This window comes from Caretta caretta, chromosome 9 (assembly GCF_965140235.1).
Source record: "Caretta caretta isolate rCarCar2 chromosome 9, rCarCar1.hap1, whole genome shotgun sequence".
Lineage (NCBI taxonomy): Eukaryota > Metazoa > Chordata > Testudines > Cheloniidae > Caretta > Caretta caretta.
Window position 1 is genome coordinate 103,432,844 of NC_134214.1, and position 14,267 is coordinate 103,447,110.

A 14,267-nucleotide genomic window follows, 5' to 3' on the forward strand; every position below is an offset into this window, starting at 1 on the left:
CAGACTGCAGCATAGACTCCTTGACTGCAGTTTAATTACATTAGCTGCCAGCAGTAGAAGGCTGTTCATAGGAGTGTACGTAACACAATGAAACAGTGAGTTATTTATAAATGAGTAGACTTATTTTACAGACAGCGTAGCAGAGGACAAAGATATGATAAGTTATTTCTGAGAGGCAGTGTGGCAGTTAATAGGATTTGTTTTTGCAATAGTAGTTATATTCCCAGCTTCTGTAACCCCCAATGGGATATGGTGCTTTGCTTAATACAGTTGTGAAAGTACAGAATTACGAACGTTCATCAGTAGAAGACATTCAATTAGGACTCATGGTCTGGTTCCCAGGCGGTGTACTTACCTCTGGGTCAAAGGGCCTGTCTCAGCAGCTTGTAACTCTGCCAAATCTGAACAGATTTCCATGAGACTGGCACTTCCCTGACCCCAATGATCCACCTTCCAGATTTCAAAGTCTTGCTGCAAACCATGAAGGTGTTGGAGCTCTTGGGGGCAGGGGAAGGGAAGAAAGACCAGACCTTTTTAGAATAGAAAACATTAGGTAACCTTAATACAGGGGTTGTATTTGCTCCTCCAGTAAAATAGAGTATAGAAGGGGGTGGAAAGAAGTTACAGCAGGAAGGAGGGGGTAGGCGGATGGAGAAGTCAGGATAGACTAAGATGGGATGAGGTAAGATGTGGTGAGTACATGTTGGGATATGATTTTGTTGTATGACAAGTCTTTCCTCCTCCTCAGGCTGGGTTAAGAGCACAGAGGATGCTGTTGATTACTCAGATATTAATGAGGTGGCTGAAGATGAGAGTCGCAGATACAGGCAGGCAATGGGCACCCTTCAACCAATTCGAAGACCAGGTAATTGGCGGTGGTAGGAGTACACATAGACAAAATGATTTACAGTTAATGGTACGTCTCTGTGGGGCGGATTGGCTTTTGCTGCTGTTGTTGAGAGTGATCCTTCTGTAATCATCGTTTTCCTGCCATGTTCTTTGCCTGCTTCACGAACCTCATGTAAGCCAGTGGGGCAAATAAATGGCCTACACATCAAATAACGTACATGAGGGTGGTGAAATTTCAGTCCCTTTAGGGGCTGGGTTTATTTTTCTGAAGCAAAACAGCTCATCATAATTTCTGTAGATAAACCAGATTGTTTTCCCTGACCCAGGGTCTTCTGCAATATCCTACCTCCTTCTCGCAGGTGTTCCTGTAAAGTGAGTTGTTGGTTGGTCTTTGATCTAAGGACAGGGTAGGCCACAGGCTGTTACATGATTCCTGGTCTCAGACCTATCTCCTGGGGGGAAATCAGTTAGTCACAGGAGGGGGCTAAGGCCCATTCCCTTGGAGGATTATCCGAACCAATTACACCCCTCCTCTGTTTCTCCCCATCTCCCTTCCCTAGCATTCTGTTTAATGGCAGCTGCTCATGAGGAGGCATCTTCATCCAAGTTCTACCACGACTTTCACAGGTTATAAGGAGGGGTGAGGCTGGCCTTTATGCTCCTCCAATGAGGACTAATATAGGAGATCCCTGTCTGTAGGATACAGAATTGTAAACATCTGCAGTTTTTTTCCCCCTGTGTTATTGCTAGTGCAATTGATGAATCTGCTGCCTGTCTCCTAAAGGAACTTTCCACCTCCTCTCCTGTCAGTCAGGAGCAGGAAATTAGGAATGTTGCAGTAATCTAGGGTTTCTGCTCTGAATTTTCATGTTTCTCTCGTCAGTTTTCATGCTTCCCTACTCATCCACATTTTAAGCCCTGATTTTGTAAGCCGTTGAGTGCAGGGAAACCACCGTTGGGGCAGCTTTGGGTGATCTATTTGAGAAACTGGAAAGGTATTTGTAATAAGTTAATGCTGAAACAGGGTCCTTTCTGTGGTTTGGGGTGGAGGTGAGATACCCTAGTTGTGGTATTGGGGTAGGAGTGTCTGGGTATCCTTGAAAGTGGATTTTTTTTAATTTATTTATTTATTTTTAATAAAGATAAATAAGTTAATGGAGGATAGGTCCATCAATGACTGTTAGCCAAAATGGTAAGGGATGCAACCTCAGGTACCGGATGTCCCTAAACGCCAAGTGCCAGAGCTGGGACTGGATGACTGGGAATGGATTACTTGATGATTGCCGTGTTCCGTTCATTCCCTCTGAAGCATCTGGCACTGGCCACTGCCAGACACACGATACTGGGCTGAATGGACCATTGGTCTGATCCAGTATGGTCACATGTTCTGAAGGTGATTGTCTCCTTTTGACTGGTTAGATGAAGATGAGGATGATTATGATGCCGACTGCGAAGATATTGATTCTAAGCTGATGCCGCCACCACCTCCACCTCCAGTAAAGAGAGACGATGAAAAAGATGCAACAGCCCCTGGTGAGTAAGGACTCTCATTTTCTATCTGAAACTTGTGGGAAGAATCTAGGAGTTTTGGGATGACAGGATGTGACAAATCAAGGATTCAAGCATTTCTGTGCAGTGGCTTTATACTGTGGCATGTTTGGGATCTTGTCAAAGATCCATCCTGCAGACTGGATCTGAAGGCCAATTATGCAAAGAAGTAGCGCTGCTTAGGAGTAACTGGCTTTTATATAAAATATAGAGTAAAAGATGTTAACACTTTCAACAGTAATGTTAAGATTCATAATCAAACCAACCTGTGACGTTCACCTGCTTCTCTGTTTTGCCTTCTCTCAGCGGGGACTGTGAGTTGCAGAGGTGATCTAGGGATGCACTGAAAGGCTAAACTGGAACAGGAATCAATAACTATAAAACATGGAGGCTTAGGGCATGGCTACACTTGCAGATGTAGAACTCTGGGAGTTAAACCAGCCTTCGGAGACCGCAGCAGGGAAAATGCTGCTGTGTGTTTACACTGTCAGATTCAAGTGCACTGGCGTGGCCACATAAGCAGCTCTTGCAACGCCACAAAGAGCAGTGCATTGCGGTAGCTATCCCAGCGTTCAAGTGGCTGCAACATGCTTTTCAAATGGGGGGGGGGGGGAAACGTGTGGAGAGTGACAGGGAGTGTGTTGTGTGTATGTGGGGGGGAGAGAGAGTGGGTTTTGGGGTGCTGAGTGTGTGTCAGCATACTGTCTTGTAAGTTCAGACAGCAGCAGACCCCCCCTTCTCCCACTCCCCTCTCTCTCTCACACACAGCATTCCACAGTAATGGTTGGTTTGTCCCAGAGCAGATAAGCAGCCGGATGTCAGAAACGGAGCTTTGAAAGGGGATATCTGCATTCCTACAGCCGAGTTCAAAACAGAGACAAGAGTGGCCACTTGACTTCAGGGAATTATGGGACGTTTCCAGAGGCCGATAACAGTGCAGTAATTCAACACCTCGGTCACACTGACGCCCAGGTGTTTCAGCCGGGGCGCAGCAAGCTTTATGCTTCTTGTGGAGGAGGATTACCAGGAGCACTCCAGCTGCAGAGTCCAGGCGCTCTAAGTGCCTTGCCAGTGTGGACGGGTGGGGAATGAGGGTGCCTGGGGCCGCTTTAATGCGCTCTAACTTGCAAGTGCAGCCAAGCCCTTAGATTCAGCATATTTTAAGATCAGGAAACAATGCTTGTGGAGTAAAGGGGTAGTGCTGGGGACCAAGAAAGGAAACTTGTTCATAAGATACTTGTTCTATTGTAGTATCTGAAGATGGAGATGGTATCATTCTGCCCTCCATCATTGCTCCGTCCTCTGCTACCTCTGAGAAGGCGGATTTCAGCAGTTCTTCTGATTCTGAGTCAGAGATGGGACCCCAAGATGCAAGGCAGGCAGAATCCAAGGAAGGGAAACTGACACTGCCTCTTGCAGGAATAATGCAGCGAGATGCCACCAAACAGCTGCCGAGTGTTACCGAGCTGTTCCCGGAATTCCGGCCTGGCAAGGTATTGTATGTGTTGGGGACAGTGTCCAAGGGAAAATGATGGAAACTCCGTCACTTGGGACACTTAAGACTGGAAAAAAAGCCATCCTAGTAAATGTGTGCTTGGTAGAGTGAGAGGGGCTAGGTGATTGTCATCTCCATATCTGATTTCTCTGTGTCTGTTTACTGGCTGCCATCAGTGACTGCTTTCCATGGGAAGCTGGATAGTGCTTCTCCTGCTCTCAGGAGGTGTCTCTTAGAAAGAGATTTTCATGTAAATTAGGTTCTGACGTATATATTTTACCCTTCTATAGAGCTTTGGTGCACAGATCCCAAAGCACTTTATGAATGGGGAGAGAGTACCCTTCTCCAGATTACAGGTGAATCACTGAAGTTAGTCACAGCCTCATCCACTTGTTTGTCACCTTTTCTCACAAATGTCTCTGCTCCTTGTTCCCTAACTCAGGGAACTTTCTCCCTGAACTGATTCATTTTTAAATCCCTCCTCAACACCCAATGTGTCTGTGACTCCTATAAGAAATCAGCTGATAGTAACGGCTAGGATGAGATGAAGATGAGGGTGATTTTAAGTAGCAAACTGTTTGTAGTCCACATCTTATTAGATTGTAAATTCCTAAAGGCAAGGGAGCATGTCTTTGTATAGCACCCAGCACAAGGAAGTCTTGATCCTGAGTGGGGCTGCTGGATGCTTTTCCAGTGTAAATGTTTACTAATAATAGTCATAAAAAAACTGGATGAAACACTTAAGTCCTCTCCCAGGAGGAGCTGTAGAGTTGAGCCCTATTGTAAATTTGCTAATATCTTGTAAGTGCCTTGGAGCAGGGACTGTCTTTGTGTGTTTCTATGGTCCTTAGCACAGTGAGGCCCTGACCTGTGTAGGTGCTAACACAATACAAATAATAACTGTTTAATCAAGTTTTAAATGTGGCAAGAAACTGGGATTCCACCACTGTTGTCAGGAGACTGTGTTTTCCAGCCTCATATATCTCACTGTCAGGAAGATTTTCCTCAAATTAAATGCTAATTTTTTTTCTTAATCTTGTCCCAGTTACTCCTACTTAAATCCCCTTTATTATAGGTGGAGCTGTTAATGACAACAGTTATTAAAGTTGCCTAACTCTTCCTTTTACTACCCCTGTTTCCAGTTTAAAACTTTGCCAAACATCTACAGTTCATGTTGAAACTTTCCATTCTTGGTCTCTGCCACAAGTTGAATTTTTCTGGAGAGTGTTAATAAAAATGATGTAGCTATTTTGGAGAACAAGATTGGCAGGTGTATTATTCCTCTACTGTTAACCAAGTTTTTCAACCATTTTTTGAAGAGCACTAGCACCTTAGGGGTTTGTAGCAGGATCTTGAAATTTGGCAGGGGAATAGTGTAGACGTAGCGTAGACTGTCGATCCTTCATCAGTTGAGACTGAGCCAGTCACAACACGTCTTCCAATCTTCTCTCGCTCTGGCCATCCTTCGCCATGCTTGTCCATATCTCCTTGTTAGGAAGTCATCCCATCTCTTTTGGAGGCTGACTGCTGGCCGTTTCTGTTCTCGCGGATACCACTCAGATATAGCTGCAGTCCATCTGTTGTCGCTGAGTTGTCCCGTCCACTGCATTTTGCTGAGCCTGCTTTCAACAACGTCTCGCACTCCAGACTGCTGCCTAATTATTTCATTGGGGTTGTGATCACGGAGCGAAATGCCCAAAAATATTCGTTCCATTGCCCTCTGTGTGACAGACAGTTGAAGTTCTTCAGTCTTTGTCAGTGACCATGTTTCGCTGCCATATAACATTGCTGGAAGCACGGTCGAGTTAAAAAGATTCGCATGAGTTGTTTTGCTGATCTTTCCTTGGAGGATGTCCTTGATGTCATTGAATAGCACCATCCAGCTTTTTTTCTGTGTGACAGTTTGCCTTTCTGATTGTGGCGCATGTTGACTTCCTTACCCAAATAAACGTATTTATCAACCTTTTGGATCTGCTCTCCTCCAAGAGTTATTTGGGTTCTTGGCAGAATATCTGATCTCATGTATTTTGTTTTCAACCAGTTCATTTTTAATCTGACTTGACTACTTTTCGGCTTCAGTTCTTTAAGCATTCTCTCAAGCTGGGCTGTGTTTTCAGCTATCAGCACTATGTCATCTGCGAACCTGAGATGGTTTAGCCGCTCGCTGTTGATATTAATCCCGCCTTTCAAGTCTGCTTATCGACAAAACAATTCAAGACAGGCTGTGAATAGTTTTGGTGAAACTGTATCTCCTTGTTTCACACCTTTCTCGATGGGGATTCGGAGGGGAGTATCGAAGAGCGATATGTGCGTGCTGCAGCTAGAGTTTGCTTCCTTTAGTAATGTGATATATTTTGCGCTGATGCCCTGTTCTGAAAGTGCTTCAAGAACAGTGTTAGTTTCTATGCTGTTGAACGCCTTCTCGTAGTCCACGAAGGCAATACACAAAGGGAACTTGTATTCCCTTGAACGCTCTAGTAGTTGGTTTAGAGTGAAGATGTGGTCTATCATGCTGTAATTCCTTCGAAAGCCGGCCTGCTTTATTATTTTAGTGAACAACTTATAGATATGCGAAAGCAGGCAGATCTGGCGATAGTTCTTTAGATTTTCTCGATTGCCTTTCTTATGCAGCAAGATGGTATTGTACTCTTTCCAGGTGGATGGTATCTTCTGGATTTCCAGGTAGTGGCTGAACCTTTGGGTGAGAGCTTTCCAAAGTTCCTGACCACCCGCCTTAAGCACTTCTGCTGTCAGACCATCCTTGCCTGGAGCCTTCCCCTCTTTATAGACCCTGAGGTTAAATGTGTTTTTTTTTGTTTTTTGGTCCTTGTGAAAATCCATCTAGATTAGTTATAAATCACAGAAAATGATTATTTGCACGTGTACAGTAGAATTTGTTAGAGGCTTATTTCAAATGCTGTATGGTAGAGCCCTGTGCAGGACTATTTTTTTAATACTGCTCCTGTCTTGCATGCAAGTCCTACTCCCGCAATCTTTCTTGCATTTTTATCCTGTTTCCACCTTAGATCTCTCAAGAAAGACAAATTCCACCATAAAAAGAACAGGAGTACTTGTGGCACCTTAGAGACTAACAAATTTATTTGAGCATAAGCTTTCGTGAGCTACAGCTCACTTCATCGGATGCATACAGTGGAAAATACAGTGGGGAGATTTATATACACAGAGAACATGCAACAATGGGTATTACCATACAGACTGTGGCAAGAGTGATCAGGAAAGGTGAACTATTACCAGCAGGAGAGCCGGGGGAGGGGGGAACCTTTTGTAGTGATAATCAAGGTGGGCCATTTCCAGCAGTTGACAAGAACAGTAGGGGGGGTGTCAAGATTCCTTCCCCACTCTGAACTCTAGGGTACAGATGTGGGGACCTGCATGAAAACCCCCCTAAGCTTATTTTTACCAGCTTAGGTTAAAACTTCCCCAAGGTACAAACTATTTTATCTTTTGCCCTTGGACTTTATTGCTGCCACCACCAAGCGTCTAACAAATATATAACAGGGAAAGAGCCTGCTTGGAAACGTCTTTCCCCCCAAAATCCTCCCAAACCCTACACCCCCTTTCCTGGGGAAGGCTTGATAAAAATCCTCACCAATTTGCATAGGTGAACACAGACCCAAACCCTTGGATCTTAAGAACAATGAAAAAGCGATCAGGTTCTTAAAAAGAATTTTAATTGAAGAAAAAGTAAAAGAATCATCTCTGTAAAATCAGGATGGTAAATACCTTACAGGGTAATCAGATTCAAAACATAGAGAATCCCTCTAGGCAAAACCTTAAGTTACAAAAAGACACAAAAACAGGAATATCCATTCCATTCAGCACAACTTATTTTATCAGCCATTTAAACAAGACAGAATCTAACGCTAATCTAGGTAGATTACTTTCCTTTTCTGTTCCTGGCAAAAGCATCACATAGATAGAGAGAACCTTTGTTTCCCCTACCCCCTCCAGCTTTGAAAGTATCTTGTCTCCTCACTGGTCATTTTGGTCAGGTGCCAGCGAGGTTATCCTAGCTTCTTAACCCTTTACAGGTGAAAGGGTTTTTCCTCTGGCCAGGAAGGATTTTAAAGGTGTTTGCCCTTCCCTTTATATTTATGACAGGGGGAAATAAAAATATTCCACCGTGCTACTAAAAAAACCAACCAACCCACAGTTGGTTAATATATTTTTTATGTATATAAACAGAATTCAGACACAATTTTTACTACTAAAAGAATAGAACAAATCTTATTTAAACTGTGTAAAAATACTTTGTCTGTTAGACATGAAATCTCTTTCTATCCCTCACTTAAATTTAAGTTTTACAATTTTTAAAGTGTTTTCCAGCTAATTACCACAGTCTGTCTGTCTTCCTCCCTGCCCCCAATCCCACCCCCAACAAAGTACGTTTTACCTGCTCCTGCTATTATGGCAACATGTCTGAGTTACTACAGAGAAGTCTTTCCTGGTATCTGGCTGGTGAATCTTGTCCTCGTGCTCGGGGTTCAGCTGATCGCCATATTTGGGGTCGGGAAGGAATTTTCCTCCAGGGCAGATTGGAAGAGGCCTTGGGGTTTTTTTTGCGTTCCTCTGTAGCATGGGGCACGGGTCACTTGCTGGAGGATTCTCTGCACCTTGAAGTCTTTAAACCATGATTTGAGGACTTCAATAGCTCAGACATAGGTAAGAGGTTTATTGCAGGAGTGGGTGGGTGAGATTCTGTGGCCTGCATTGTGCAGGAGGTCAGACTAGATGATGATAATGGTCCCTTTTGACCTTAATAAGTATGAATCTATGTCCTGTAGGACCTTTGGGATCCCAGTTCTGCTGTAGGGCTCTGCTGTATGGCTTCATCAAAATACCATATGCGGCCTGGAGAAGGTGCACTGGCCTGGAAGCCAAAACACTATGAACCTCAACTCTTCTGTTGACTAGTCTGTTTAGATTGTAAGCTCTTCAGGGCAGAGATCGTCTACTATTATGTTTGTACAGGACCTAGCTTAATGAAGCCCTGTTCTTGGTTGGGCCCTAGGCACTACCATAATAAACATGATTAATAATAATGGTGGTGGTAATTCTGTGCATTTCACAAGCCATATTACTGAGCAAGGCCTCACATCCTTACCCTGGGAGGCAAGCAAGCACTCATATTTTACTGAAGGAGTAACTGAAATGTCTGTCCGGGCTAGAAATAGAACTCATGTCTCAGATATGGCAGGCTCAGGTCATAACCAGTTAGCCACATTGCCTCTCAGAAAGAACCTGCTAAATGTATGTTTAGGTATGTAGTCTGTTGCTATTTCTCCATATGTAACCCATTGTTCAAGGGTTGTCTGCCACTAGTCTTGTCTGGTTTACAGAAGATAGCAACTTACTGCTGCTGTCAACTAACAATAGAATTGTAGACTGGAATGGACCTCGAGAGGTCATCTAGTTCAGTCCCCTGCACTCAAGACAGGACTAAGTATTGTCTAGACCATCTCTGACAGGCGTTTGTCTACCCTGCTCTTAAAAATCTATAATGATGGAGATTCCACAGCCTCCCCGGGCAATTTATCCCAATGCTTAACCACCCTGACAGTAAGTTTTTCCTAATGTCCAACTTAAATCACCCTTGCTGCAATTTAAGCCCATTGCTTCTTGTCCTATCCTCAGAGGTTAAGAAGAACAGTTTTTCTGTCTCCTTCTTGTAGTAACCTACTATGTACTTGAAAACTGTTATCATGTCCCCTCTGTCTTCTCTTTTCCAGACTAAACAAACCCAGTGTTTTCAATCTTCCCTCATAGGTAGGGCCTTACCAAATTCACAGTACATTATGGTAAATTTCACTGTCATAGGATTTGAAAATTGGTAAATTTCATGTTTTCAGATGTTTAAATCTGAAATTTCACAGTGTTGTAACTCTAGGTGTCCTGACCCAAAAGGGGATTGTGGAGGGGTCGCAAACCTGTCATAGGGGGGGTCAGAGGATTGCCACCCACACTTCTGTGCTGCCTTCAGAGCTGGACTCTGAAGGCAGCAATGAGGAGCTTTCTGCAGCCGCAGGAGGTTCCCAGAGGTGGAGGTGGGTCTGAGCTCCTCCTGAGCGTGGCTGTGCAGGGGATGGACAAGTCCTGTCCCTCCCCAGCCCAGCCAGAGCTAGGAGCCCCCTGGCTGGAGCATTCCTAGCAATAGGGGGAGATCGGATTTCATGGGGAAGGGCTTATTTCACGGTCTGTGATGTGTTTTTAATGGCTGTGAAATTGGTAGGGCCCTACTCATGGGTCATTTGTACACGTCTTTCCTGAAATGCGGTGCCCAGAAGTGGGCACAATACTCCAGCTGAGGCCTAATCCGCATGGAGTAGAGCGGAAGAATTACTGCTCATGTCTTGCTTACAACACTCCTGCTAATGCAGACCAGAATGATGTTTGTGTTTTGGCAACGGTGTTATCCTATTGACTTATATTTAGCTTGTGATCCACTATGAACCTCAGATCTTTTTCTGCAGTACTCCTTGCTAGGCAGTCATTTCCCATTTTGTATGTGTGCAACTGATTGTTCCTTCCTAAGTCCAGTACTTTGCATTTGTCCTTATCGAATTTCATCCTATTTTACTTCAGACCATTTCTCCAGTTTGTCCAGATCATTTTGAATGTAAATCCTGTCCTCCAAAGCACTTGCAACCATTCCCAGCTTGGCATCGTCTGCAAACTTTATAAGTGTACTCTCTATACCATTATCTAAATCAGTGGTCTCCAACCTTTTTATGCCCAAGATCACATTTTTGAATCTAAGGATAACCCAGGATCTACCACGCCCCTTCCCCGAGGCCCCTCCCCCTCCCCAAAGCCCCGCCCCGCTCACTCTATCTCCTCCCCCCTCTCCGTTGCTCACTCTCCCCCTCCCTCACCCTCACTCACTTTCATCGGGCTGGGGTTCGGGAGTGGGTGCGGGCTCTGGGCTGGGGCCAAGGGGTTCGCAGTGTGGGAGGGGGCTCTGGGCTGAGCTTGGGGCAGGGCTTTGGGATGCAGGATGGGGTGAGGGATGTAAGCTCTAGGAGGAAGTTTGGGTGCAGGAAGGGACTCCGGGCTGGGGCAGAGTGTTGGGGTTCAGGGTGCGGGCTCTGGGAGGGGGCTCAGGGTTAGGGAGCAGGAGGGGGTTTGGGGTGCTGGCTCCGGGAGGGGGCTCAGGGTGTGGTTAGGGGTGCATGAGGGGGTATAGGGTTCTGGCTCCAGGACTGGGGCTCAGGGATGGGGGTGCGGCCTCCTGCCGGGCAGCACTTACCTCTGGCGGCTCCCGGTCGGCAGTGGGTGCAACGAGGCTAAGGCAGGTTCCCTGCCTACCCCAGCCTCACACCACTCTCGTAAGGGGCCATCCTGCCCCTGGGGAGGTGTGGGGGGCATGTGGCTCCATGCACCGCCCCTCTCTGTAGGCTCCACCCGTGCAGCTCTCCCGGCCAATGGGAGCGTGTGGAGGGAGACCCCTGCCCCCTGGGGCTGCACTGGCCGCTTCCGGGAGCGGCTTGGGGTCGGGGTAGGCAGGGAGTCTATGCTGTGCTGCTGGTAATTGCGATCAACTGGGAGATTCTCTAGTATCGACTATTGCGATCGACTGGTTGGTGACCACTGATCTGAATGATTGATCAAGATATTGAACAGAACCGGATCCAGAACTGATCCTTGTGGGACCCCATTCGATATACCCTTCCAGCTTGACTGTGAACCACTGATAACTGGTTGGAAAACTGTTTCCAGTGAGTAGTTATGTACCCACCTTATAGTATGTCCATCTAGGTTGTAATTCCCTAGTTTGTTTATGAGGTCATACAAGACCGTATCCAAAGCTTTACTAAAGTCAAGGTATACTACATTTACTGCTTCCCCCCCATCCACAAGGCTTGTTACTCTGTCAAAGAAGGTTAGTTTTGACAGGTTTTAGGTTGGTTTGACAGGATTTGTTCCTGACAAATCCATGCTGGCTGTTATTTATTACCTTATTATCTTTTAGGTGATTGCTTAATTATTTGCTTCATTATCTTTCTGGGTACAGAAGTTAAGCTGACTGGTCTGTAATTCCCTGGGTTGTCCTTATTTCCCTTTTTAGAGATAGGCACTACATTTGCCCTTTTCCAGTCTTCTGGAATCTCTCCTGTTTTCCATGATTTTTAGAGGATCATCGCTAATGGCTCAGATATCTCCTCAGTCAGCTCCTTGTGTGTTCTAGGACTGTAATTACTCTGTCAGCTGAAGTGGTAGAGGTCTGTGCTACAGTGCTCAAAGTTCTTGGTTCAAATCCTGATGATGATGATCTGTGGAGGGTAGTTACAGTTGTACATGACAGACATTTTTCACTTTAAAAAAAAAATTGAAATTACAATTCTAACCCTATCTTAAAGACTTCAGAGTCATAGAATTTAAGGCCAGAAAAGACCACAAGATCATCTAGTCTGAGCTGTATATATCAAGCCCTCTGTATCACAAGCACAGGAGAGAGAGAATGCTCGGTGCTACCTCAGAGCACCGTCCCACAGCGTCCAATGTCTCACCTCCAGCTGTGGCCATCTCTGATGCTTCAGCGGAAGGGGACAACCCTCCCCCCCCACTGCATTGGAGGGGGATTCTTCCTGACCCCTGCAGGTAACTGGCGGAGGCCGTAAAGCATGAGATTTTAGGAACATTTGACATGAACCAGAAGGGATGCTCCAGGCAACTTATCCTTCCTGTCATATGATAGGTCCCCCCCATTGTCCTGACCATACTACTAGCTCTTTGATGCATTTGTTCCAGTTTAAATTAATCTTTTCATGAACATGAGTGGCCAGAATTGTACACAGTATTCCAAATGAGGTCTTACCAATGCCTTGTGCAATGGCATTAATACTTTATCTATCCTGGAAATGTCTAGCCTAACATGTCCTAGGATTGCATTTGCCTTTTGTGCAGCTGCATTGTATTAGTGATTCATAGTCCTCCTATGATCGACCAAAACACCCAGGCTTCTCTCCTTTTCTGTTGCTTCCAGCTGATGAGTCCCACAGTGTAAATTCTTATTATTAGACCCTAAGTGCATGATTGTGCACTTAGTACTATTCATCCAGTTGTTCCTGTACATATTTCGATCCTCCTGTGTATTGACAGTATCTTCCCACTCTGTATCGTCAGCAAATTTAATTAGCCTACTTTTTGTGACATTATTAATGCAAATATTAAATAAGATTCGTCCTAAGACTGATCCTTGAGGAATTCCATTAGGAACCTCCCTCTAGTTCCACAGTGTACCTCTTAACACAACCTGTTGTGTCCTCCCGTTTAGCCAGTTTCTTATCCACCTTACAATTCTTGTACTAATCCCCATTTTCTCTAGTTAAATATTTTCCCATGTGATATTATGTCAAATGCTTTACCAAAGTCCAAGTGTATTAGATCTGCTATATTTTCCCTATGTAAAAAAAATCAGTTATTTTCTTAAAGAAGAATATTAGTCTGATAGGATCTACCTTTGGTAAATCCATGTTGCACCGAATCCTCTTTTCCATTTACCTCAGTGAATTTAATTATTCTTTGCTTCCAAATTTGTTCTAACGCCTTGCATGCTACTGAGGTCAGACTAACAGGTCTGTTACTGCCTGGATCACCTGTTTCTCCCCCTCTCTTAAATATAGGTCTGACGTTAGCTATTAGGGTGATGTCATGATGGGGTCTACTACAGACCACCTAACCAGGGAGAATAGGTGGATGAGATCTTTTTTAAACAGGTAACAAAAGCATCCAAAGCACAGGACTTGCTGGTGATGGGGGACTTCAGCTACCCAGACATCTGTTGGGAAAACAACACAGCAGGGCACAGATTATCAAATACGTTCTCGGAATGTATTGGAGACCATTTTTATTTCAGAAAGTGGAGACACCTGCAGGGGAGAGGCTGTTCTAGATTTGATTTTGACAAATAGGGATGAACTGGTTGAGAATTTGAAAGTGGAAGGCAGCTTGGGTGAAAGTGATCATGAAATGATAGAGTTCATGATTCTGAGGCATGGTAGGAGGGAGAACAGCACAATAAAGACAATGGATTTCAAGAAGGACAAGAATCAATTGGCTTAAATTGCAGCAGGGGAGGTTTAGGTTGGACTTAGGAAAAGCTTCCTAACTGTCAGGGTGGTTAAGCACTGGAATAAATTGCCTAGGGAGGTTGTGGAATCTCCATCATGGGAGACTTTTAAGAGCAGGTTAGACAAACACCTGTCAGGGATGGTCTAGATAATTAGTCCTGCCATGAGTGCAGGGGATTGGACTAGATGACCTCTCGAGGTCCCTTCCAGTTCTATGATTCTATTCTTTAATCATTTTGGTACCACCCCCGAATAGATAGATGCATTAAAAATCCTTGCTATTG

The 14,267-nt window shown here is 44.8% G+C and overlaps 1 protein-coding gene across 4 annotated transcripts in view; it reads left to right on the plus strand.

Moving 5' to 3' along the window:
* TAF1 (TATA-box binding protein associated factor 1) overlaps positions 1 to 14,267 on the plus strand; it is a 142,276-nt gene that overhangs the window by 3,950 nt on the left and 124,059 nt on the right. For all 4 annotated transcript variants that reach the window (XR_007358536.2, XM_048864913.2, XM_048864915.2 and 1 more), the window contains 3 exons: positions 749 to 865; positions 2,269 to 2,382; positions 3,649 to 3,890. Coding sequence is in view for 3 of the 4 variants with exons in the window: in XM_048864913.2 (XP_048720870.1) it covers positions 749 to 865; positions 2,269 to 2,382; positions 3,649 to 3,890 (473 nt within the window). In the remaining variant the exon portion in view is untranslated. The remainder of the gene's footprint in view (positions 1 to 748; positions 866 to 2,268; positions 2,383 to 3,648; positions 3,891 to 14,267) is intronic.